Below are 27062 nucleotides of genomic sequence, written 5' to 3'. Positions count from 1 at the left end.
TGTGCCTAAATTGTACAACATGTAGCACTTTCTATTAAAATCTTAAAGCAATAATAAATGTTCACTTTTAGATATTTCGAAAAAAAATACATAAAACGTTTAATTATATTTTCTTTTGGTTTTACTATTAGTTTCGTTTAAATGGACAATTAGTATTTTGGCAGCCAGGGTGATTGTGGAAAATGCGACGCCGAATGCTTAAGCTAGATAAACAGAACGCTTGCTAGCTAGGGACGCCCACCGTGGCAAGTACGGGCAAGATATGTCTCAAAGATCTAGTAAGCTACTAACTAGCTATATTTTTTAACTATGCACATTACTGTCCCGTCAAAATACTAAATAATTTAGCTATCTAGTGTTAAGTTAGCTAACCGTTAACTTACTGCCTGACCAATGTCTGTGCCAGAGAGTGAAGAGACTTGTCTTACTAGCTAGCTTGTCTGCCTGTGCTTTAGCTAGCTACAGCTTGCCACAATGCTTTTTGATGATGGCTTCAACTTCTACAGCTGACATAAAAGGTTTGTGACTCAGACGCTTAATGGAAGATAATTAGCTAGTTAAGCTTGAAAAGTTTTTATGTTTCTCAAAACAGCCACATAGCCAGCCAGCCAGCTACCTACTAGCAGAAGTTGCTAACTTAAGCTCACACTGAGTCAGATGTTAACATAATGTGGAATTTACGGTGGCGATTTTAGCATGTAATGTTAAATCATAATGAGGCAAACTCCCCAAAATGTTTTTAGATGCATGCCAGCAAAGCCACTAAACAATACATTAATTGCACTATAACGGTGACAAACGGTGCCCACAAACTGCTAGGGCCTACAGTTTTTATAAAGATGTCCCAACAGCAGAGCTTTCTTTTCAGTACCATGGAGTGAATCCCTTACCAATGCTACACTTGGCTATCAGCGGAGCCTTGTCTGGCAGCGAAACAGTTCATTCAGCCTCATTTACTGCCTTAAAAAAATAAATAACACACTACCGGTCAAAAGTTTTAGAACACCTACTCATTCAAGGGTTTTTCTTTCTTTTTTTCTTTCTTTTTTAAAAACTATTTTCTACATTGTAGAATAATAGTGAAGATATCAGAACTATGAAATAACACATATGGAATCATGTAGTAACCAAAAAAGTGTTCAACAAATTAAAATATATTTTATATTTGAGATTCTTCAAATAGCCACCCTTTGCCTTGATGACAGCTTTGCACAATCTTGGCATTCTCTCAACCAGCTTTGAATGAGTAGGTGTTCTAAAACCTTTGACCGGTGGTGTAGCTGATATGGCTGACTTGCTTAAACAAATGTGGTTTCTAATGACAATTGAGATGTACAAACTATGGCATAAGGGGACGATGAGCGGATAAGAGGCAATCCGTAATTTCGATTAAGACATTAATGAGCAAGCTAGGACAGACGTAGTCAATATAACTATTTGTTCAGCACTTTTGAAATGTACAGCGACAGAATTCAGAACATGGGCCGTTCTTGCAGTATTCTCCCTGTACACCAAGTCAGAACCGTAGGATAAATAAAGGGGGCATATAAGCAGACAATGAAAGCTCTTACAATATTCGATGATTACATTTATCTAAAACAGGTTATAGGCTACATGTGCTCCACCAGGGGGAAAGGGACCAAATTATTATAGTGAGGCACATGGGCTACTAACAGCTTACTACATTTACATTTTATTTATTTATTATTATTATCTTTTTTATTAACAAGTGCCTGGATTAGGACCTGTGCCGCTTCCTGTGTAAGGCAGGGTCGTACTCTGCGAATGTTGTAGAGCATGAACCTACAGGATCGGGTCACTGCCTTGATGTTAGCGGAGAATGACAGGGTGTTGTCCAGGGTCACGCCAAGGCCCTTTGCACTCTGGGAGGAGGACACAACGGAGTTGTCAACTGTGATGGCGAGATCATGGAACAAGCAGTCCTTCCCCGGGAGGAAGAGCAGCTCCGTCTTGCCGAGGTTCACCTTGAGGTGGTGATCCGTCATCCACACTGATATGTTTGCCAGACATGCAGAGATGCGATTTGCCACCTGGTTATCAGAAGGGGGAAAGGAGAAGATTAATTGTGTGTCGTCTGCGTAGCAATGATAGGAGAGGCCATTTGAGGATATGACAGAGCCAAGTGACTTGGTGTATAGCGAGAATAGGAGAGGGCCTAGAACTGAGCCCTGGGGGACACCAGTGGTGAGAGCACGTGGTGCGGAGACAGATTCTCGCCACGCCACCTGGTAGGAGCGACCTGTCAGGTAGGATGCAATCCAAGAGTGAGCCGCGCCGTAGATGCCCAACTCGGAGAGGGTGGAGAGGAGGATCTGATGGTTCACAGTATCAAAGGCAGCAGATAGGTCTAGAAGGACGAGAGCAGAGGAGAGAGAGTTAGCTTTAGCAGTGCAGAGAGCCTCTGTGACACAGAGAAGAGCAGTCTCAGTTGAATGACCAATCTTGAAACCTGACTGGTTTGGATCAAGAAGGTAATTCTGAGAGAGATAGCAAGAGAGTTGGCTAAAGACGGCACGCTCAAGAGTTATAACGTGATTATCTGTGGCCAATGACCTTGAGCCTTCTTGGATGGGCACTTCTAATGTAACTCTATGGCAGCACCCAAGGGGCTTGAATTTTCGAGCTCTCCCCGTAGATTTGGCGGTGACATAGTGTCCCCATGACTAACAGAACACTGAGCCAATCACGGCGCAACTAGAGAACATTGCCAACCCCATACGCTCCGTATTCTCCGCTGGCTGCCCCACCACCACAGAAAGCACTGAGCTAAGCTGAAACACCTGCATTTTGGAGCTGCCTTACTCAAGAAAGCAAAAAAGATACCATGTTTGTATGCGGCTTTATTGCAAACTGATATGTGACATGTATTAATGCCAAAATAACATGCAAAACAGGCAACAACAAAAAACATTATATATATATATATACAGTGGGGAGAATAAGTATTTGATACACTGCCGATTTTGCAGGTTTTCCTACTTACAAAGCATGTAGAGGTCTGTAATTTTTATCATAGGTACACTTCAACTGTGAGAGACGGAATCTAAAACAAAAATCCAGAAAATCACATTGTATGATTTTTAAGTAATTAATTTGCATTTTATTGCATGACATAAGTATTTGATCACCTACCAACCAGTAAGAATTCCGGCTCTCACAGACATGTTAGTTTTTCTTTAAGAAGCCCTCCTGTTCTCCACTCATTACCTGTATTAACTGCACCTGTTTGAACTCGTTACCTGTATAAAAGACACCTGTCCACACACTCAATCAAACAGACTCCAACCTCTCCACAATGGCCAAGACCAGAGAGCTGTGTAAGGACATCAGGGATAAAATTGTAGACCTGCACAAGGCTGGGATGGGCTACAGGACAATAGGCAAGCAACTTGGTGAGAAGGCAACAACTGTTGGCGCAATTATTAGAAAATGGAAGAAGTTCAAGATGACGGTCAATCATCCTCGGTCTGGGGCTCCATGCAAGATCTCACCTCGTGGGGCATCAATGATCATGAGGAAGGTGAGGGATCAGCCCAGAACTACACGGCAAGACCTGGTCAATGACCTGAAGAGAGCTGGGACCACAGTCTCAAAGAAAACCATTAGTAACACACTACGCCGTCATGGATTAAAATCCTGCAGCGCACGCAAGGTCCCCCTGCTCAAGCCAGCGCATGTCCAGGCCCGTCTGAAGTTTGCCAATGACCATCTGGATGAACCAGAGGAGGAATGGGAGAAGGTAATGTGGTCTGATGAGACAAATAGAGCTTTTTGGTCTAAACTCCACTCGCCGTGTTTGGAGGAAGAAGAAGGATGAGTACAACCCCAAGAACACCATCCCAACCGTGAAGCATGGCGGTGGAAACATCATTCTTTGGGGATGCTTTTCTGCAAAGGGGACAGGACGACTGCACCGTATTGAGGGGAGGATGGATGGGGCCATATATCGCAAGATCTTGGCCAAACAACCTCCTTCTCTCAGTAAGAGCATTGAAGATGGGTCGTGGCTGGGTCTTCCAGCATGACAACGACCCGAAACACACAGCCAGGGCAACTAAGGAGTGGCTCCGTAAGAAGCATCTCAAGGTCCTGGAGTGGCCTAGCCAGTCTCCAGACCTGAACCCAATAGAAAATCTTTGGAGGGAGTTGAAAGTCCGTATTGCCCAGCGACAGCCCCTAAACCTGAAGGATCTGGAGAAGGTCTGTATGGAGGAGTGGGCCAAAATCCCTGCTGCAGTGTGTGCAAACCTGGTCAAGACCTACAGGAAACGTGTATGATCTCTGTAATTGCAAACAAAGGTTTCTATACCAAATATTAAGTTCTGCTTTTCTGATGTATCAAATACTTATGTCATGCAATAAAATGCAAATGAATTACTTAAAAATCATACAATGTGATTTTCTGGATTTTTGTTTTAGATTCTGTCTCTCACAGTTGAAGTGTACCTATGATAAAAAATTACAGACCTCTACATGCTTTGTAAGTAGGAACACCTGCAAAATCTGCAGTGTATCAAATACTTGTTCTCCCCACTGTATATATACAGTACCAGTCAAAAGTTTGGACACACCTACGCATTGTGATGTCACGAGAGGCTGTGTCCTGGAGGGACGTTACATCCCCCTGAGGTGGCTGCAAACCCAGACAGCTATGGCTCCATCTGCTGGTATGGTCGGGAACTCCACCCCTCTATGGCCAATCTTCCCACGCAGCTGAAACAAATGAGGAGCTGATGAGCTGAAGGTTTGGGAAGTGAAGAGACACAGTCTCCAACCTGGGCTCTCTGGAGGACAAGAGTGCTGCACGTCCACTTCCATGAGGAATATAAGGATTTGGAGATACTTACCGTTGGGAAATACTCACCTTTGGATATATTCGCCTGTGGAAATACGGGAGAGACATTTGGAAGGACTTTTTGCTGGGTTGGCCACTAGCTGCAACGTGGACTACAGTAAGGCTGGGGAAAAGTTATCTGAGCGAGTGAGAATTATGAGTTTGGATGTGGAAGAGACATCCCTGAACTGTTAACCCTTAAAGAGCCACAAGAGAACAGAATTTTGTTATATTTTCGTTAATTTCCCAAGACCTTTAATAAAATCCTTGTTTTGTTTGAACCTTGTCTCCTTGCACTACTTGAGCAATCCCGCTGAAAGCTGTGTATCCTCTCGTGACGTCACAGATGGTGGAGAATACGGGCACGCTCAAGCGTTAATAGTGCATGTCAGAGGAGGATATCGAAGGTTTGATCACCCAGTTTTCCAAGTTGGCCGTAGGCTCCCCGCCGACTGAAATGGAGGACATATTGAAAGCCCTTGTTGCTGGCCAGCACGCCCAGATGCAAGCAAACGTGGCTCTCTTGGAGGAGCAAAAGAAAGCCAACCTTCTGAAGGCAGAGGAATTGCAGTTGCAGAGACAGAGGGTTGTCCAAAATACCCGCCCAATAAAGGCAAGTGACTTTATATCTAAGATGGGAGCTACCGATGACATTGAGGCATACCTGCATGCATTTGAGGCCACGGCCACTAGGGGAAGCCTGGCCCAAGCAACAGTGGGTTGGTCTGTTAGCCCCCTTTCTAACCGGGGAATCGCTGAATGCTGTCCGGGACCTGGGCCCTGACCAGGTTACTGACTATGATGCCCTGAAGTCTGAGATCCTCAGCAGATATGGACTCACAAAGTTTGGGATGGCCCAGCGCTTTCACAGCTGGACCTTCCAACCAGACCAACCTCCTCGGGCGCAGATGCATGAACTTGTCCGAATCGCAAGGAAATGGCTGGATCCGCAGAGGAATACAGCAGCGGCGGTGGTGGAGGCCGTTGTGGTGGATCGTTACCTACGCGCCCTGCCTTATGAGGCAAAACGGTTCATCAGTCAACAGGCCTTGACCACGGCTGATCTGACCGTGGAAGCTGTGGAAAAGTACCAGGCCACAGCGGAGATGCTGAATGCTTCCCGAAAAGACCCCAGGAGGGCGGCCCCACCACAAATGGGGAAGAACCCGTCCAAAGGACCCCAAGGTCTCGAACCCAGCCACGTCAGGACTTATCCCGGCTCCAGGGGGAGCCAGAAACCAGGCGGGTCCAAGAAGAGTACACCAGGAGGGGGAAACTTCGACAGTGTTACCGGTGTGGGGAGATGGGACATATCTCCTGGCAGTGTGGGAAACCAGCCGATGAACCTATGCCCACTGCGGAGTCCTCCAGCTCAGCACCCACACACCGTGTTGCCTCGCTCTTGGGAGTCGTAGATGGCGGCCCAGATCGACCCCCCACCTGCCCGGTAACTGTGAATCACCATGATGTGGAGGCCTTACTGGATTCTGGTAGCCGGGCCACCCTGGTGCGTAAGGATTTGGTGGGCCCAACGTGTCTGACCCCGGGGAAAGTCCTCCCAGTTTCCTGTGTCCATGGGGACACCAGAGAATACCCCATTACTGAACTTACAATGACCAGCACACGGGGAACCATACACACGACGGCGGGGTGGTTGATTCCCTCCCCGTCCCTGTCCTAATTGGACGAGACTGCCCAGCCTTTTACCCACTCTGGAGAGAGTCTCAGGAGAGGATAACCCGAGTACCTCGGAAACGGAGAGGCAAGACTCATCCTGGGAAGGCTCCGGTGCAATCCTCCGAGTTACTCACTCCCGCCCGGGCTCTGATAGGGATGGCAGGTGCCCAGACCGACACAGAGACGGAGCTACAGAATCTGGACAAAGAACTGTCTGGTCTGAAGGGGACCGCTGAGAGGTATCGTTTGTTAAAGCAACAGTTAGACATGAAGACAGAAGAGTTAGATATCCTCCAGGCTAAACTCCAACAGAGCTCCTTCCATAAGCAACAGGAGGAGCTGGAGAGGCTGCGCAGGACCACCGAGGAGTGTGAGGGAGACCCTGCGCAGTAGTAAGGAGGTCCAGAAGAAGGCAGAGGAGAAGTACAAGGTGTTGGAGAACAAGATGAAGAATGCGGAGGCAGAGAGAGAGAAGGAACTGAAAGCTGCTCAACAGAAGCTAAACTCTGCTAAAACCAAGGCTGATGCGTTCAGTAAGAAACTCAAGGAGAGACAACAGGAGGCTGAGTCCCTGGTCCTAGAGGTGGAGGAGTTGAAGAGAGAGCAGGCTGGCAAGCACCACGGCAATGCGGACGCCCTCTCCCGGCGTGATGCCTTCTTCGCTGCCTTTACCCGACGAGGACGTCGGTCCCGAGGGAGGGGGATGTGTGATGTCACGAGAGGCTGTGTCCTGGAGGGACGTTACATCCCCTGAGGTGGCTGCAAACCCAGACAGCTATGGCTCCATCTGCTGGTATGGTCGGGAACTCCACCCCCTCTATGGCCAATCTTCCCACGCAGCTGAAACAAATGAGGAGCTGATGAGCTGAAGGTTTGGGAAGTGAAGAGACACAGTCTCCAACCTGGGCTCTCTGGAGGACAAGAGTGCTGCACGTCCACTTCCATGAGGAATATAAGGATTTGGAGATACTTACCGTTGGGAAATACTCACCTTTGGATATATTCGCCTGTGGAAATACGGGAGAGACATTTGGAAGGACTTTTTGCTGGGTTGGCCACTAGCTGCAACGTGGACTACAGTAAGGCTGGGGAAAAGTTATCTGAGCGAGTGAGAATTATGAGTTTGGATGTGGAAGAGACATCCCTGAACTGTTAACCCTTAAAGAGCCACAAGAGAACAGAATTTTGTTATATTTTCGTTAATTTCCCAAGACCTTTAATAAAATCCTTGTTTTGTTTGAACCTTGTCTCCTTGCACTACTTGAGCAATCCCGCTGAAAGCTGTGTAGCCTCTCGTGACGTCACAGCATTCAAGGGTTTTTCTTAATTTTTACTATTTTCTACATTGTAGAATAATAGTGAAGACATCAAAACTATGAAATCACAGATATGGAATCATGTAGTAACCAAAAAGTGTTAAACAAATCAAAATATATTTTATATTTGAGATTCTTCAAATAGCCACCCTTTGCCTTGATGACAGCTTTGCACACTCTTGGCATTCTCTCAACCAGCTTCACCTGGAAAGCTTTTCCAGCAGTCTTGAAGGAGTTCCCATATATGCTGAGCACTTGTTGGCTGCTTTTCCTTGACTCTGCTGTCCGACTCATCCCAAACCATCTCAACTGGGTTGAGGTCGGGGGATTGTGGAGGCCAGGTCATCTGATGCAGCACTCCATCACTCTCCTTCTTGGTCAAATAACCCTTACACAGCCTGGAGGTGTGTTGGGTCATTGTCCTATTGAAAAACAAATGATAGTCCCACTAAGCCCAAACCAGATGGGATGGCATATCGCTGCAGAATGCTGTGGTAGCCATGCTGGTTAAGTGTGCTTTGAATTCTAAAAAAATCACAGACAGTGTCACCAGCAAAGCACCATAACAACACCTCCATGCTTTACGGTGGGAACTACACATGCAGAGATCATCCGTTCACCCACACCGCGTCTCACAAAGACACGACGGTTGGAACCAAAAATCAAATAGGGCTAAACCCTACCTTGTCACAACACAGCTGATTGGCTCAAATGCATTAAGAAAGAAATTCCTCAAATTAACTTTTAAGAAGGCACACCTGTTAATTTAAATGCATTCCAGGTGACTACCTCATGAAGCTGGTTGAGAGAATGCCAAGAGTGTGCAAAGCTATCATCAAGGCAAAGGGTGGCTATTTGAAGAATTATTGAACTTTTTTTGGTTACTACATGATTCCATATGTGTTATTTCATGGTTTTGATGTCTTCACTATTATTCTACAATGCAAAAAATAGTAAAAATAAAGAAAAACCCTTGAATGAGTAGGTGTGTCCAAACTTTTGACTTGTACTGTGTGTGTATATATATATATATATATATATATATATATATATATATATAAAAAATTAAATAGCTAAACAGGTGGGGCTGCTCTGCCCCACCTGCCCTGAATAATGGGTCGCCACTGGTAATTTAGCCTATTAAAAACAAACTGTTTCAAGTGAGCATTCAGCATGTCTGATGCCAAAAAGAAAGTACATTCTTGCTTACTTCACCCATATCTTCATTTCCTTTTGCAAAGAAAGTAGTGTGTAGTTCCAGTAGTTAGCTACACCGCTACATGGCAAAAAAAGTAATTGGCTAACTACAGGAAACACTACCAAGATTTGAATGTAGTTCAACTAACGACGTTACTACCAAGCTACTGCAAAATGTAGTTGAATTACATGTTGTTCACTACTTCCCAACACTGCTTGCTGTCTACCTATTTAGCTAACCTGACATAACTCTGCCTAACCAAGCCATGATTTTCCCTCCCTCCCATAAACAGTGTGGCATGAGGGCGACAGATGCCTCTCTCCCAGCCCCAGAGATGGCACCCTACTACGAGAGGGGACAATCCAGAAACTCCACTCCACATCTCATGGTGAGGACATGGCATTGGTGAAGTTCACAGATCAACATGATGAAGATGAAGAAGAGGAGGCAGTCTTTCCAGTCTGTAAACTCCAGAGATCAGACACAAACCAGTCCTCTACCAGTGTAGTGTCTGCCCAGGAGAAGCCTCTATTCCTCAGCAGCCAGACACCCCCCGGTCCATCAGAGCCCTTTGTGTTGTCACAGAGTGGTGTGGCAGTCCCATATACCATCAACAGGTACGTGAGCTGTTAACGATGAAGCTGGGATTTTGCTGGGCTTCCCAGGTTGTATTTGCTGTATGAATGGGGCCTTAATTAGATGTCAACAGGTACCTGAGGTACTACCAGAAGGAAGGGATCCAGTTCATCTATGACAACTATGCCCAGTCCAGAGGATGTATCCTTGGAGATGACATGGGCCTGGGCAAGACCATCCAGGTAAAAACTAGACTCACTGTCTCTGCAGAAACCTGATTGTTGACTGTATGTAGCTAGAGTATTAGCACCATTGGCGTTACCATGTGAAGAAAGACCTGCTGTTCATAACTGACGTGTTTGTGTCTGTCAACAGGTCATTGGTTTCCTGGCTGCTGTGCTGGGTAAAACAGGGACATGGGAAGATATTGAGAAGAACAGGCCTCAGTTTCTTCTCACTCAGGTCCCCACCGAGCAATGCAAACCCCAAAAGGTAGAAATTGAGCTATAGATTTCCCCACAAGAGTAGCACTCTTTGTGGCAGATAACTGACTGATAGTTACAACATTTTTAAACTCACATGTGCATGTCCATGCTCTCTGTTAGGGTCCTGTGTAGGTGTTGTAATGTTCTCCATGGTTGTGCCCAGGTGTTCCTGATTGTGGCCCCTCTGTCGGTGCTGTATAACTGGAAAGAGGAGCTGGAGACGTGGGGTCACTTCCGGAGCGTGGTGGTCCACGGTCTGAGGAAGGAGGAGGAGCTGGCTCGCATCAGGAGGGGACGCTCTGAGATCGCCCTCACCACCTACGAGACCCTACGCCTCTGTCTGGAGCAGTTTAACAGGTAACATTAGCTAAGATAATTAGGTGTGTTGGCCTTCAACTCTAGCCTGAAACCTTAGTAGACCTGTTTGTATTCTTATCGTGAAACTCCACCTATAAGCCTGCCTTACATTCCAGCATTGACTGGTCTGCTGTGATAGTGGACGAGGCCCACAAGATCAAGAACCCTAACTCCCAGATCACTGGGGCAATGAAGGAGCTGAGGTGTCAGGTCAGAGTGGGCCTCACTGGCACCATCCTGCAGAACAACCTGGACGAGCTCTGGTGTGTCATGGACTGGTGGGTCTACACTGGCACTATAACTACTACTACTGTTTCTATAACTGTTACTACAGTAAGACTGATCACCCTTATTTAGACCCTTATTAGTGCAATGATGTATAGTCGAGAGGTCACTAAAAAAAACTCCCAATACCCAGTACCACCATTTCCTTCTAAACCACTCTTTCTCTTTGGATTTACCTTCTTCCTTTGTGTATTTCAGGGCCATCCCTCGTTGCCTTGGCAGCCTGGGTAACTTCAAGAATACGTTTTCGGACCCCATTGAACTGGGGCAGAAGCACAGCGTAACTAAGCGGGCCCTAGCGATGGGCAGGAGGGCGGTCCGGGCCCTGGCCAGGAAGCTCTCCCACTGGTTTCTCCGGAGGACCAAGGCTCTTATCAGAGAGCAGCTGCCCAAGAAGGACGACAGGGTGGGTGGAGACTTCCACACAGGGTTAATGTTAATGAAGTAGGGTTGTACAATTCTGGTAACTTTTCCAGAAATCCTAGTTGGAGTATTCCTGCTTATTCCCTCCTGATTTCAGGAATTTTCCAACAGGGATTTATGAAAAACCTGGGAATTTTGGGAAAGTTACCAGAATTTTGCAACTCTAATTTAATGAATTCTCTGGCCTTGAATGCGAATATCCCTGGTCTAGTAGGGGGTTTCAAACATCTCACTAAGTGAATGGCGCCTCCATCTATGGCCAGGTGGTGTACTGTTCGCTGACGTCGTTCCAGCAGACGGTGTACCAGGCGGTACTGGACACGGAGGACGTCACTCTGCTGCTGCGCTCCTCAGAGAAGTGTGACTGTCACAGCGGACGCTCCCGCCGGAAGTGCTGCTTCAAGGTCAGCTTATAACAGGAACAGCTGTGTTATAACCTCTATATGACCCTCTATGAACCTCTGAAGAAATCTGTTAATTTACGTTTTGCATTCTTTAGGTCAGTAAACATCATCAATCAAGGTTTGAATCATTGTTTGGTCTTTGTAGTTCACCTAGACTAAGCAATGGTCACAATGTTGTCAGTAATGTTGACTTTATTGTGATAGGCCTTCCCTATGACGTTTGATCTCTTGTAAACTACAGGTGAATGCTAGGGGTGTGCGTGTGACAGACCTGTACTTCAGTTACTTGGCTATTCTCAGGAAGGTGGCCAACCACGTGGCTTTACTGCAGTCTAAGTGGAACACCAGCAAAAAACAGGTACGCTCTCACAAGTAAAGACCTAGTTATAATTTTACTGAAAGTGAAAAGCTCTGTTTGGTTTAACATCTGGACATACTGTGTTCTCTCAGGAGCAGTATGTGAATGAGATCTGTGAGAAGGTGTTCCAGAAGTTCCCTGACTTCACAGAGAGATGCAAGCAGGCAGCATTCGAGGCCATGTCAGACCCCATGTACAGCGGAAAGATGAAGGTAGGTGGGTCACAAGGTCAAAAGTCATGTCGCGTGAATGGCAAAGGCAGTTAGGTAGGCTCATATGTTCACATATAGTACCAGGTTGTATCACGTTTTTAAGAGAAGTATTGCCTCATTTGGATCCTTGGTTAATATCCCTCCTCCTCTACACCCTGTCATAGGTTCTACAGAGGTTGTTGAAACATTACGTGCAGAGAAAAGACAAAGTACTGTTATTCTCGCTCTCCACTAAGGTAAAACGTTGTGTTGTATTTGTAGCCACAGGGATTCGGTAATTTGTGTGTAACTGTTTGTGTGTGTATGTGTGTGTGCTCGCGTGTCTCTCTGTGTGTGCGTGTGTGTCTGTCTATGTGTGTATGTACTGTAGATGTGTGAGATTTGGGGGATCTGTAGGGGTGTTAGTGTGTGTGTGTGTAGGAACATGGCTGTGGTAGATAATGGTGAGATCATGTACTGGGCTTTAGATGATGTCAGAGCTCTAGTTCAGACATAACCAAAGCATGGATTGGCGTTTTACTGACTTTGTCCATAGACTGCTTACACGATGAGGAAACTATCCTTTTAAGCATACAGTGCATTCGGAAAGTATTCAGACCCCTTGACTTTTTCCACATTTTGTTATGTTACAGCCTTATTCTAAAATGGTTGTTTTTTCCCCCTCATCAATGTACACACATTAACCCATAATGACAAAGCAAAAACAGGTTTATATTTTTTTGTGCGTAAGTATTCAGACCCTTTACTTTGTTGAAGCACCTTTGGCAGCGATTATAGCCTCGATTCTTCTTGGGTATGACGCTACAAGCTTGGCACACCTGTATTTGTGGAGTTTCTCCCATTCTTCTCTGCAGATCATCTCAAGCACTGTCAGGTTGGATGGGGACCGTCGCTGCACAGCTATTTTCAGGTCTCTCCAGAGATGTTCGATCAGGTTCAAGTCCGGGCTCTGGCTGGGCCACTCAAGGACATTCAGAGACTTGTCCCGAAGCCACTCCTGCGTTGTCTTGGCTGTGTGCTTAGGGTCATTGTCCTGTTGGAAGGTGAACCTTCGCCCCAGTCTGAGGTACTTTGCGCCATTCATCTTTCCCTCGATTTTGACTAGTCTCCCAGTCCCTGCTGCTGAAAAACATCCCCACAGCATGATGCTGCCACCACTATCACCAGCTTCACCGTAGGGATGGTGCCAGGTTTCCTCCAGACGTGACGCTTGCCTTTTGGCAAACTCGAAGCGGGCTGTCATTTGCCTTTTTACTGAGGAGTGGCTTCCGTCTGGCCACTCTACCATAAAGGCCTGATTGCTGCAGCGATGGTTGTCCTTCAGTAAGGTTCCCCCATCTCCACAGAGGAACTCCGGAGCTCTGTCAGAGTAACCATCGGGTTCTTGGTCACCGCCCTGACCAAGGCCCTTCTCCCCCGATTGCTCCGTTTGGCCAGGTGGCCAGGTGGCCAGTTCTAGGAAGAGTCGTGGTGGTTCCAAACTTCTTCCATTTAAGAATGATGGAGGCCACTATGTTCTTGGGGACATTATTATTATTCAATGCTGCAGACATTTTTTGGTACCCTTCCCCAGAACGGACAATTCCTTCGACCTCATGGCTTGGTTGTTGCTCTGACATGCACTGTCAACTGTGGGACTTTTATAGACAGGTGTGTGCCTTTCCAAATCATGTCCAATCAATTGAATTTATCACAGGTGGACTCCAATCAAGTTGTAGAAACATATCAAGGATGATCAATGGAAACAGGTCCCCTGTAGCTCAGATGGTAGAGCATGGCGCTTGCAACGCCATGACTAAAATGGTAGAGCATGGCGCATGACTAAAATGTAAAATGAAACAGGATGCACCTGAGCTCAATTTCGAGTCTCATAGCAAAGGGTCTGAATACTTATGTAAATATGGTATTTCTGTTTTTTATTTGTAATGAATTTGCAAACATTTCAAAAAACCTGTTTTCGCTTTATCATTATGGGATATTGTGTGTAGATTGAGGACATTTTTTAAATTTAATATATTCTAGAGTAAGGCTGTAACGTAACAACATTTGGAAAAAGGGAAGAGGTCTGAATACTTTCCGAATGCACTGTATATTTGTGATAACACGCCACGTCACCAAAAGGAAGTGTTCTCAATGTGTTGTGTTAACCCTTTAGCTGTTGGACGTGCTGGAGAGCTACTGCATGGCAGAGGGGCTGGAGTATAGCAGACTGGACGGCAACACCAAGTCCAGAGAGAGGCTGAAGATCGTCAAAGAGTTCAACAGCTGCCCTGACATCAACCTCTGCCTGGTCTCCACAATGTCAGTGCCACTCCCACCACTCCTCATAGCTCTGCTTTAACAGAGCACCCTATTCCTTACATAGTGCACGGCCCCTGGTCAAAAGTAGTGCACTCTATAGGGAATAGCGTGCCATTTGGGACGCATATATGTTTGGTATGAATGGACCACTGACTGTAGGTTCGCTTGTCTGTTTCTCCCCCCAGGGCAGGGGGTCTGGGCCTGAACTTTGTAGGGGCCAACGTTGTGATCCTGTTTGATCCCACCTGGAACCCTGCCAATGACCTGCAGGCAATTGACAGGTATGCTGCAATATCCATATATACCATGTACTTACATAGAATGACAGTCATATAACCTTACAGGGTTCTTTCCAATGGGTTGTATCATATTCTATGTCTGTATACACAATGCCAGTGTTAACAAAAGTGATCTCTGTGCTGGTGTGGGAGCCATAGGTCACTCATTATGGCTTATTGACCTGAATGGGGACGCCTCTTCTATTCCTTTTTATTTCCATGGTTTGACCTCTCTTAGGCCGTATTGTATAGGCCAGTGCAGGGACGTGACAGTGTGTGACCTCTCCTCAGGGCGTATCGTATAGGCCAGTGCAGGGACGTGACAGTGTTCAGACTCATCTCTCTGGGAACAGTGGAGGAGGTCATCTACCTGCGCCAGGTCTACAAACAGGTACAGTCATCCTAAGCCTTTCATCACAGTAGGCTGTCTGCACATTCGCATTATTGTGTATGAGGATTTCTACATTTCTTTCATGGAGGACTGGCTTGAATTGTGAAGATAACAACACCATGTATTTTCATCATGAGCAAAAGCTATTAGTTTTCTACTCAAAGTTGCAAAGAACATGTTGTGAACCATTTAATAAACACAAGAGACCAGCAAAATGGATAAAAGGGTGTGGTAGTAGCAGGAACAGCGATATCTTGTGGGCAAAGCCTTGTACTTTCACACTAATTTATGGGGGGAAATGCAAGCTACTTCAATGGCAAATTTCTCTGAACAGGGGGGGAAAAACATCACCAAATTCACTGAGAATATATTACATAGTATGAATAAACAATACTCCAAGCCGCAGCTTCATACTACTTGTCAAACATAGAGAACTGATACTATATACTGGACGTTGGTGTGAGCTTTGGGGGTTCTGTGGGTGACTTTACCATTTTTATTTGGATTCCTCCCATGTTAATCAGTGTTAAGAAGAGGTTTGGTTCAAAGTTGGATACTATATTTATTGAATATTCTATGAATCCTATAAATTGAAATGGCCAATTTGGGTGAAATAACTTAGCTTAGTTTCTCAGATCAAATTATATTTCAACAAAATAATGTTGCAGGAATGCTTATCCTATATGTTCTTAACTACAGAAACCAATTCAAATCAATGGCTTGCTGAAATGAAATGGACGACCCAGATGATATTGGTATTTAGATGGGGAAACCATCATTCTGACTGTTCTCTCCCTCCATCCCTGTCTGTGACTCTGCAGCAGTTGCAGTCTTCTGTGGTGGGTAAGGAGAGTGCCCGACGGTACTTTGAGGCAGTGCAGGGGACCGACGGCCAGAAGGGGGAGCTTTTTGGGATACAGAACCTCTTCAGGCTGCAGACCCAGGGGACCTGCCTCACCAGGAGAATACTGGAGGTCAGAGGTCAAACAGCCTGAGTGGACAACCCTAGTACTGTGTGTTACATGTTTTTGTGTGTTTCTATCTCTGCTTATGTACATGTATGCTCAAGTGTGTGCGTGTGTTCCTCTCAGCGGGAGGGACGAGTGGAGGTAGGAGTAATGACGGCCAGCACACACACAGGGGAAGAGGAGGAGGAGGAGAGGAAGAGCGTGAGTAACTGCCTTTCTCAGGGACCCGTGACAGGGGCACATGTCTTTCCCATCCCTCACTCCCTCTCCTTTCCCAGGCGGACCTCTCTTTCCTCCATTCCCACGTGAAAGAGACGATTCCTCACACGTGGGTCTTCCTGTCTCTCCTTCACCGGCCCCTTCTTACTCGTCTCTCTTTCCTTCCTCTCTCCCCCTTTTCCCCTCCCCCTCATCTCTCTCTTTCTCTCTCTCTCTGTGATAGTGTCCCAACAGATGGACATAATTATCCCTCTGTAATGACAGGACCAGACCACACTGAAGGCTGTCTGTTCTGTTGTGTAGTATTTATTTACCCAATCGTTTGGCCTGTGACAGTTCCCAGCTAAGACCCAACACAACTGTCCTTTTATAAGGCTGGGTATGTACTGGGGCCATTCAGACTAACAGCCATACACAATACACCAGGGTATAGTAACACACTACGGAAGAGTCATCTGGTTGGCAAAAACCATAAGATTAGTATCGCTGTAGGTGGTCGCACTCATAAAGGCCCTCGCATAACTCCCATGCACGCTATAAAAGCTACAATGTATCCTATTGTTTTGTATTTATGACATCACCACTCACGGCATGTCACATTTATGTGTGGATGATTTATTGTTACAAGCATCTTTGCATTACCAAGCACTGCTAAATGCTTTATGAATGACCAACCCTGTTCTGTAGCCTGGTGATGCCATCAGCCCCAGGTCACAACCAAATACAACATACAGAAGACTCCATAGCTTTGTCAATCTCATTAGTGGAGCTTTTTTACCAAACCTAACGCAATGGTAAATCATAGCGCTGGCGGTAGCGTCTTTGGTTTGTCCGAAATATTTTAGCTATTTTCACAGCGGGAATTATGAGCGCAGTAGCTGGCTCACTGGTTAATCGACGTGTTTCATGGCTTAATATTGCATGTCGTCTCACAATCTTTGCATTGTCATCAATTCGGCTGGAGCCACGGAATATTCTCGTCCTAGTCAATTGTGGATTAATACTACAGTTTATGAAATAGCATAGACTACAGTAGCCTAACGAGTAATAACAACAGTAAAAAAACATAGTGTTTTCTCAATATGTTTGGAGTGTTGACAGTCAACATTGTTGTAATTGGCTAAAATGAATATAGGCCTACATGTATTTACGCATCGCACTTCTCAAAAAATACTAGGCTCCTGTAAATTGTATTGAATGTGTGAGGCACGTTCTCAATAAACAAGATCTAGCCTAGGCCTACCGTTGATATGCCGTTATAGGACTGAAGAATTTGAATATGTTAAGGAGCACGTCTTTGGTGACCGGACAAGAGGCGCTCTTTGGAAATGGGGATGGATACAAGCCGAATGGAGCATGCACTGCAGGTAGGCCTATGTAAATTGTGAATAATGAAAGGCATGATGGCAAAAGCCTCAGGAGTAAACCATTTTAATGACATTTTTATGAATAGGCTAATGCATGGCCAGGATAAGAAAGACACCCTACGTATTGCTGTTGAACCAGCTTTCGTTCTCGTAAGGAAATGGTAGCCTACTTTTTAGTTATTTTTATCAAATGAAAAGAAAACAAGCAGTTGTTACAGGAAAATAACTTAAATGTTTCTAAATATGAGGGTCACCGGCAACATCTCATCTCTCGTTCCATGATGGGCATATGAACATGTAGCCTACACGAAGGGGTTTTTACACACATAAAAAAATAAAATAAGAGCTAGCTAAAAATAATATACAATACATAGATAAAAAGGGGATGTCCTCACTGTTTTGCTGCTGTCAAACTTGATCTTTAAATAAAGCTTTGGTGATGAAGATTTATTTCAAAGCGGTCTCACCAGCCAAACCCGTTATCAATAGTCTTGACTACTTAGCGAATGCATTGGGCAGGACAAAAAAAGTTGCCTTCATTGAGAGGAGGGGAGGCTATGCTTGATTTAAAAAAAAATCTAATTAAACAAAATGGGAAAAAACATTACATTTTTATATTTCTAAATAGGAGGTTTATTGACAAAAAAAAAGCACCTCTCTTGTTCCATGTGCATATGGGAACTGTGCATCACGCCTGGATAGGCTGCGCTTCCGCTGTCAAAAGCCATGCCATAACCAACCGCGTTACCTCTAAGACCAGCTTTCAGTTGGTTTAAATATGCCCACCAGCGATGCCTGAAATTGGCACTGTGGCCAATGTTTTTAACGACAAACCTCAGATATTGCCACCCCTCCCACCTTAGCGCAAGCAAGCTCATATAAGACAGGTAAATTACCAATCCTGGCGCAAGGGTTGGAAAATAGCAGAGCGCTGGCTTTAACAGGTCGAATTTGCCAACTAACGTGTGTTTGACAATTGCGCTGGCTTAACGGCAGCCGAAAATAGAGCCCTAGGTCTCTATACTTGTGGACTGAAGGCTTGACACTCTTTCCTTAGAAAAATACTGGACAGATATGTTATTATATTTTTTAAATATGAAGACTCCGTTGACCTTGTGTTGCAGGAGGCTGGGGAGGTTTCCGCAAGGGACCCCTGTGAACTGGGCAATGGAGGGGTGATCGGCAGTGTAGGGGCCTCGGGGACCCCCAGGGGAACACCCAGGGGGGTACTGGACTTCAGCAGTGGCAGTGAGGAGGACGAGGAGGGGGGACGGGGGGGCAGGAGTAAGGTGCAGGAGAAAGGGAACACCTCTACCCCTCCTGGCCGACTCAGTCTCCTCCAGCATGGCTTCTCCAGGCTGCTCCAGAGGTCAGGGTTCAGGGCTGGGTCCGGGTCAGAATCAGGAGAGCATAGCCAGAGTGAGGGGGGAAGGAGTGATTCTGAGGAGGACAGGGATGAAGACACTTCTGCCATGGCACCAAAGGGCCCCAGCACCGCAGGGAGTGGGGGCCCCCAGAACCCTACATTGGCCCCCAAGGGTGGAAACCACCTGGATGCAGCTCCTCTGAAGAATGACTGGGACGTCTCCAGTGGCTCTGAGAGAGAGGAAGAAAGGAATGGAGGGAGAGAGGATGGACGGAGGGGGCGAGACCATGGTCCTGTTGCACTGTCAGGAGAGAGTGATGACATGGGGAGAAAAAGACCAAATCTGAAACAAGGAATACATCTGAGGAGGGTGGAGGACGACAGTGATGAAGATTCACCCCCCTCCAACGGAGGCAAACGATCTAACACTAAAACTCCAGTTCCCAGAAGGCACCAGGTGGTGCTTGACTCTGAGTCTGAGGATATTGACATAGACATTGAGGTGCTGACGAGACCTGGTGCACAAACCCATGTGCTTAAGAGACCCCCCGCACACCTGAGAAGGAGGGCGATGGGGAGAGATGGTGGTAGTAAGAGAGAGACCAGCAACAGACCAGTAGACCAGAGCAGAAGAACCAGACAAACAGAGGACATAGAGACCTTCACCTCCTCAGACGAAAACCACACTCCAGTCAAAAGAGTCCGATCTGTTACAGCCCCACAGAACCACAATCATGGCCCAGACCCACAGAGAGACAGACATGGAGCGGGGACGTTTACAGGTCTGAAAAACCCAAACGCGAACCAGACTGTCCCTTCTGCCAAAGGACTGCCCTGTGGAACGATTGACAATGTGTTAGGTAAGGTCAAAGTGGGGTTTTCAAATAAACTGTTGTATCATGTATGCCAGCAAACATCAGGGGCTGTATTCATAAAGCATCTCAGAGTACAGTCGTGGTCAAACGTTTTGAGAATGACACAAGTATTGGTCTTCACAAAGTTCGCTGCTTCAGTGTTCTGAGATATTTTTGTCAGATGTTACTATGGTATACTGAAGTATAATTACAAGCATTCCATAAGTGTCAAAGGCTTTTATTGACAATTACATTAAGTTTATGCAAAGAGTCAATATTTGCAGTGTTGACCCTTCTTTTTCAAGACCTCTGCAATCCGCCCTGGCATGCTGTCAATTAACTTCTGGGCCACATGCTGGAAAAGGCACTGGTCGTCTCCAAACTGTTCTTGGATGGTTGGAAGAAGTTGCTCTCGGAGGATGTGTTGGTACCATTCTTTATTCATGGCTGTGTTCTTAGGCAAAATTGTGAGTGAGCCCACTCCCTTGGCTGAGAAGCAACCCCACACATGAATGGTCTCAGGATGCTTTACTGTTGGCATGACACAGGACTGATGGTAGCCACACCTTGTCTTCTCCGGACAAGCTGTTTTCCGGATGCCCCAAACAATCGGAAAGGGGATTCATCAGAGAAAATGACTTTACCCCAGTCCTCAGCAGTCCAATCCCTGTACCTTTTGCAGAATATCAGTCTGTCCCTGATTTTTGTCCTGGAGAGAAGTGGCTTCTTTGCTGCCCTCTTTGACACCAGGCCATCCTCCAAAAGTATTCGCCTCACTGTGCATGCAGATGCACTCACACCTGCCTGCTGCCATTCCTGAACAAGCTCTGCACTGGTGGTGCCCCGATCCCGCAGCTGAATCAACTTTAGGAGACAGTCCTGGCGCTTGCTGGACTTTCTTGGGCGCCCTGACGCCTTCTTCACAACAATTGAACCTCTCTCCTTGAAGTTCTTGATGATCCGATAAATGGTTGATTTAGGTGCAATCTTACTAGCAGCAATATCCTTGCCTGTGAAGCCCTTTTTGTGCAAAGCAATGATGACGGCACGTGTTTCCTTGCAGGTAACCATGGTTAACAGAGGAAGAACAATGATTTCAAGCACCACCCTCCTTTTAAAGCTTCCAGTCTATTATTCTAACTCAATCAGCATAACAGTGATCTCCAGCCTTGTCCTCGTCAACACTCTCACCTGTGTTAACGAGAGAATCACTGACATGATGGCAGCTGGTCCTTTTGTGGCAGGGCTCAAATGCAGTGGAAATGTTTTTGGGGGATTAAGTTCATTTTCATGGCAAAGAGGGACTTTGCAATTAATTGCAATTCATCTGATCACTCTTCATGACATTCTGGAGTATATGCAAATTGACATCATCAAAACTGAGGCAGCAGACTTTGTGAAAATTAGTATTTGTGTCATTCTCAAAACTTTTGACCACGACTGTAGATCAGGACTGCTACTCTGAGATGCTTCATGGGTACGGGCCCAATTATATACCAAGAGTGAGAGTAGAATTTGCCATTAAGCACAGACTTCTTCCTATTCGTGTGTGTGTTGTAGGTGGTGTACAGGAGGTGGTTTACACCCACTCTAACCAACATGTGGTGGGCGGGAGCAAGGCCGAGGAGCGAATCAGCAGAGCCGCTCTCAGAGACGTGTTTGAACGCAGGAAGTACTCCCAGCTTCCAGCCAATGAACTCTGGGACACACAGGAGGTACACACCCCCACTACCTGGTGAAGCCCAAACAACCCAACGAGTTGATAGTCTAGTGTCCTATTCCAAATCAACTCCCTAACCCCTTTCCCTTGTCCCTTCCTTATCAGTGTGATTAGAATACATTCATCAAGTGTGTGTGTGCGGATGCATGTGTATATTACAGACCCAGCCCAAACACACTCCACCGTTCCATACTTCCCATAATGATGTTGGTTTGGTGGGAGCAGTGCAGAGGGTTGTGCACAGACCTAGTGTGGACCACCCAGTCTCACACACCATCAGGAGCGTCCACCACCCCACCCGACACACCACCGTCATCATCGGAGAGACCCCCGGAACCATCCGAAGGTGAGGGGAGGTATTCCTGGTAGGGCAGGGCAGAGAGCCGAATCTAACCACCGCTATGGTGTGGAGCACCCTCAAATGGTACAAAGGGGTTCTCTGTGTGTGTGTGAGACCACCTGAGCTAACCTGCTCAACCATTTCCCAGAACCTTGCCAAAGATTAGCCAATGGCCGTGACAGAATATGGTTTGTTCCTGTTTTAATGGCTGTGACAGAATATGGTAGTCCATGTTGTTTTTGGTACGGTTGCTCTTGTCTTAGAAATAGGACCCTATATCATTCCATGACTATCAGAAATGTACCCTAAATATACACTACATGACCAAAGGTATGTGGACACCTGCTCGTCGAACATCTCATTCCAAAATCATGAGCATTAATATGGAGTTGGTCCCCCCTATGCTGCTATAACAGCCTCCACTCTTCAGGGAAGGCTTTCCACCAGATGTTGGAACATTGCTGCGGGGACTTCCATTTAGCCACAAGAGCATTAGTGAGGTCGGGCACTGATGTTGGGCGATTAGGTTTGCAGTCGGCGTTCCAATTCATCCCAAAGGTGTTCGATGGGGTTGAGGTCAGGGCTCTGTGCAGGCCAGTCAAGTTCTTCCACACCAATCTCGACAAAACATTTTTGTATGGACCTCGCTTTGTGCACAGGGGCATTCTCATGCTAAAACAGGAGAGGGCCTTCCCCAAACAGTTGCCACAAAGTTGGAAGCACAGAATTGTCTAGAATGTCATTGTACGCTGTAGAGTTAAGATTTCCCTTCACTGGAACAAAGGGGCCTAGCCCAAACCATGACAAACAGCCCCAGACCATTATTCCTCCTCCAACAAACTTTACAGTTGACACTATGCATTGGGGCAGGTAGTGTTCTCCTGGAATCCGCCAAACCCAGATTTGTTCGTCGGACTGCCAGATGGTGAAGCGTGATTCATCACTCCCAGAGAACGCGTTTCCACTGCTCCAGAGTCTAATGGCGGTGAGTTTTACACCACTCCAGCCGACGCTTGGCATTGCGCATGGTGATCTTAGGCTTGTGTGTGGCTGCTCAGCCATGGAAACCCATTACATGAAGCTCCCGATGAACAATTTTTTTGTGCTGACGTTGCATCCAGAGGCAGTTTGGAACTCGGTAGTGAGTGTTACAACCGAGGACAGACCATTTATACGCGGTACGCGCTTCAGCACTCGGCTGTCCCGTTCTGTGAGCTTGTGTGGCCTACCACTTTGCGGTTGAGCCGTTGTTGCTCCTAGACGTTTCCTCTTCACAATAACAGCACTTACGGTTGACTGGGGCAGCTCTAGCAGGGCAGAGATTTGACGAACTGACTTGTTGGAAAGGTGGCATCCTATGACGGTGCCACGTTGAAAGTCACTGAGCTCTTCAGTAAGGCCATTCTACTGCCAATGTTTGTCTATGGAGATTGCATGGCTGTGTGCTCAATTTTATACACCTGTCCGCAACGGGTGTGGCTGAAATAGCCGAATCCACTAATTTGAAGGGGTGTCCACATACCTTTGTATATATAGTGTATATCCGTGCAAGATGTAACCCATGAAGTACCAAGCACACTTACTTTCAAGACAACATTTTCCTATTTCTGGTAGTTTATAATATGTTATCATGCAACTTTCCTACGCTCTCTGGGCCGAATCCTGTGTGTGTGTGTGTATGTGTGTGCACGTGTATCTGTGTGTGTGTTCCCCATGTAGGCAGCAGCTGGAGGAGATGGCGTGTGTATTTGGATCCGGTTCATTGAGACAGTTTGCTGAGGAGGTTCTGAGGAGTACCTCTGCCCAGAGACTGGCTCAGCTACGACAGTACTACATTGACCAGGGCCCTGAGCTGGCTTCCATCATCAGGGAGAACTTCGCAGAACCACACACAGCCCAGCCCAAAGTTGACAGGACAGCCTCAAAGCCTTCCTCCTCCTCTACAGCCAAACACAGACCCAGCTCCAAAAGGAACCAGAGAGCTGCTCTAGAACCCCAAGCAGAGCCTAGAACCCCACATAGGTCCGTTGCAGAACCCCAGAGGGATGTTCCCTCTCCTGAGGAGCAGGAGAAGCAGGGGGTCCGGAACGCCAGAGGAAGGAAGAAGAAGAGTGGTAATAGTGGAACGTCCAGAGCTGCTCAGTGCTCCAGCTCAGACCTGGACAACAGTAAGAGTAGTCTTCTGGGACCTGGGGCCTCTGGAGCTCAACCTGTTTCCTCCTCCTCTTCTTCAGCTCTCAGCCATCCCCAGGCTAAGCCCACAGCCAGCCCCCAGGGAGGGAGGAGCGGCCTGCTGTCCTCCCCCAGGAAGATTGAGGCTGTGGGGAGGCAGCGGTACAGAGCCCAGCCTTCCTCTCCTCCTCCGTCGCCCCCCAGCCAGCAGGTCCTCCTCACAGAGCTGCTAGGAGACACCTCCATCCTGGACGACCTGCTGCGACCCAGAAGCAAGGCCCCCTCAGAGCCTCAGAGGGGCTCTACAAAAACCCCTACCTCACGGGCTGTCTTTACACCCACTTCTCACTCTGCCACACCTGCCTCCTGCCACCCTAGAACACCTCCCAAACCGCCCAGCACACCCCGCCCTCGGCCCCTCACAACACCCGTTCCAGGCCCTTCTTCTACTACTACAACCCTGTCTCGATCCATCACCACACCCATCACACACCCCATTACACCACTTTCCTCTCTAGCCCCCGAGAGGTCAAAGAAGAGCCGTAGAGACTTCTGGGACATTCTGGAGGAGGGCAACGAGGAGAGGATCAACAAACTGACGGACCTGTCGGAGGTTGAGAGGGTATGTGAGAGCACTAGCGTCAGGGCCAGAGGAGGAACAGGGGGAGGAGGAGGAGGAGAGGAGAGAGGGAATATGTCACTCTGGAAGAGGAATGATAAGTTCCTGTGGAAGAAATGATTCTGGGGGAGAGATGACGACATGCAAATGTATTTTGCTTTCGACTTTTATTATTCTATGCTTTTTTCAATGTGTTTTTTAAAATGAAAAATTAAACACTTTTAACAAATGTTATAGTTTTGGTTACTGGAACCTGTCCTGAAATTATAGATAGATAAATACTTGTGTGTGCGAGAAGTCAACAGTGTAGACAAACCATGTGTGTGCGTGCTCATGTATGTTTGTGCAGGATGGAAATGTGCGTTGTAATTCAGAAAAGTAATGCCATGTGCTATTGACTTGGGCCAGGCATGGTCTGACTGTCAGTGGTGGTAGCCCAAGCTGTCTGCTGAACTCATTAGTGACCACCAGCCTGAGGATCTCATGTCTGCCCACTTACATGGCAGGACCCTTGGTGGTCTTAACAAAAATATCCCTTTAAATTAGACACTACCTGTCATTTCGAGGCCCAAATCCACCCATACTCCCCCTCTCGCTCACTCAGTCATTCACTCAGTCTATCTGTCTCTCTGTCTTCCGCAGTAAAAAGTGTAATCCTTTAGCCTATTTCAGGGCAAGGCTTTGACTAGTTTGCCTATATATTATTTCTCACTAGACGGTGTGTATGGGAAGTGGGGCAGGGCCTGTGGTGGGTGCCTGTCTGGGCGCTCCCTCCCGCCTCAGTACTCTGTAATGTGATAAGCTGTGGTTGGGCTCAGCTCTCCTTCTAATGGCCTCAGAGTGGAGGCCGCTACTGCACCATTAGAGCATTAGCAATTCTCTTCTGAAGGTAAAAGGGAGGCTGAGAAAAGAGCTGCTGAAATGAGAAAGTGCTGATAGCTATCAATAAACAACGAGACGAATACGTGCCTCAACAGAACACTCAGCTCCGCCGCCAAAGCTGTGTGTGTAGCCCTTCTGGGTGGTAGAAGGTGCACACAGACAGACCACACATCTGCCACACCTGTTCAAATCCGAGACTGAGGAGAATAAAAAGCCCCTTATCTCTCTCCCCCTCAAACTCACGCCACAAACTAATTCCCATTTACCTCCCTCCCCTCTTTGCTCAGTCTGGTTCAAGTGCAATGACAGTCAGGCTTAAGGCTTTAGAAATGTAGAAATGCACTAAATGACTGTAAAGAATTAGACACCTATGCAGTACATCATGCCCCAATGATTCCCAATGTTGTCCTGTCTAAAAGCTATCTAAAAGGATTCCAGCGCTTCAGTGATGTGAGGAATACAAACCGAGTGCTGTTCTGTCCTCTCTGTGGATGGTTGTCATTAAATAAAAACAGGTGGAACATGTTTAGCAAGAGGCACTGAGGACTAAATGACACTAGGACAAGAGTCAGAGTTGTTTGTGTTCACTGGATTATGGGTCCACTTGTGTCTACCATCTTTTCACTCTGTTTTACTGTATTTTGTTCCATCTTTTGGGCAACACGTTTGACCAAAAATGGACTGCTGGCTTTTTCTAACTTCCCTATTAGGGTATTTTCTCTGTGTCAGGACAGTGAGAGGACTTTTTGGATTCCCTGTCACAATTACCCAAGTGTCTGTCCATCCATCTGACTGGCTGGGTTTACTTGCAGAAGTCAGGGAGAGACAGACAGAGCGTGTGGTTTGATTGGTGAAAGAAAGGCCTCTGCTTTCAGGTTTCTACACAGACAGAAACGACAAGTAACTGCCAAAATAAAGGAAAAGCTTGAGTAAATGAGGGATACAAAGTATATTGAAAGCAGGTGCTTCCACACAGGTGTAGGTCCTGAGTTAATTAAGCAATTAACATCCCATATTGATTAGGGTCATGTATAAAAATGCCCAGTTGCCCATTATTTTGGCTACCTTGGCTAGAAGAAGAGATCTCAGTGACTTTGAAAGAGGGTCTCAAAGGAACATAGGTGTTTAAAGTGTGTGTGTGTCAGTCAGAAGAATGGTGTCGCATCCCTCCAATAGAGTTCCAGACGCTTTTAGAATCTATGCCAAGGCGCATTGAAGCTGTTCTGGCACCTCGTGGTGGCCCAACGCCCTATTAACACACTTCATGTTGGTGTTTCCTTTATTTTGGCAGTTACCTGTCCGTCTGCTGTGTTGGAGCTCACAGCTCTTCATGAGGAACTAAGAAGACGATGATAACCTTGGCAGAATATGGTAATTTTGCCCCTCTATGTAGCATTGTTTTCATTTCATGCATTTTGCATGTGGATAGAGAAGTCATT

At 46.6% G+C, this 27062-nt stretch overlaps 1 protein-coding gene across 3 annotated transcripts; it reads left to right on the top strand.

Annotated features, from left to right (window-relative positions):
• The first annotated feature begins 218 nt into the window (after positions 1-218).
• Positions 219-26148, top strand: ercc6l2 (excision repair cross-complementation group 6-like 2). Of its 3 annotated transcripts, none has more exons than XM_041901419.2 (20): positions 219-278; positions 9339-9663; positions 9756-9864; positions 9998-10114; positions 10271-10464; positions 10581-10742; positions 10948-11155; positions 11436-11576; positions 11818-11934; positions 12027-12146; positions 12311-12382; positions 14302-14447; positions 14633-14728; positions 15017-15116; positions 15938-16090; positions 16208-16285; positions 18795-19896; positions 21451-21605; positions 21772-21956; positions 23670-26148. In XM_041901419.2, the coding sequence occupies exons 1-20, from the start codon at positions 263-265 to the stop codon at positions 24859-24861; spliced, it is 4788 nt and encodes a 1595-aa protein (XP_041757353.2). In that variant the 5' UTR covers positions 219-262; the 3' UTR covers positions 24862-26148. The 3 variants fall into 3 exon arrangements, with proteins under 3 accessions (XP_041757353.2, XP_045081707.1, XP_045081708.1); XM_045225772.1 differs by having other exon boundaries at positions 229-518; XM_045225773.1 differs by lacking the exon at positions 23670-26148 and having other exon boundaries at positions 229-518; positions 21772-21960.
• Positions 26149-27062: the final 914 nt, after the last annotated feature.

Source organism: Coregonus clupeaformis, chromosome 16 (genome assembly GCF_020615455.1).
Source record: "Coregonus clupeaformis isolate EN_2021a chromosome 16, ASM2061545v1, whole genome shotgun sequence".
NCBI lineage: Eukaryota > Metazoa > Chordata > Actinopteri > Salmoniformes > Salmonidae > Coregonus > Coregonus clupeaformis.
This window is presented reverse-complemented; position numbering and strand designations above follow the sequence as displayed.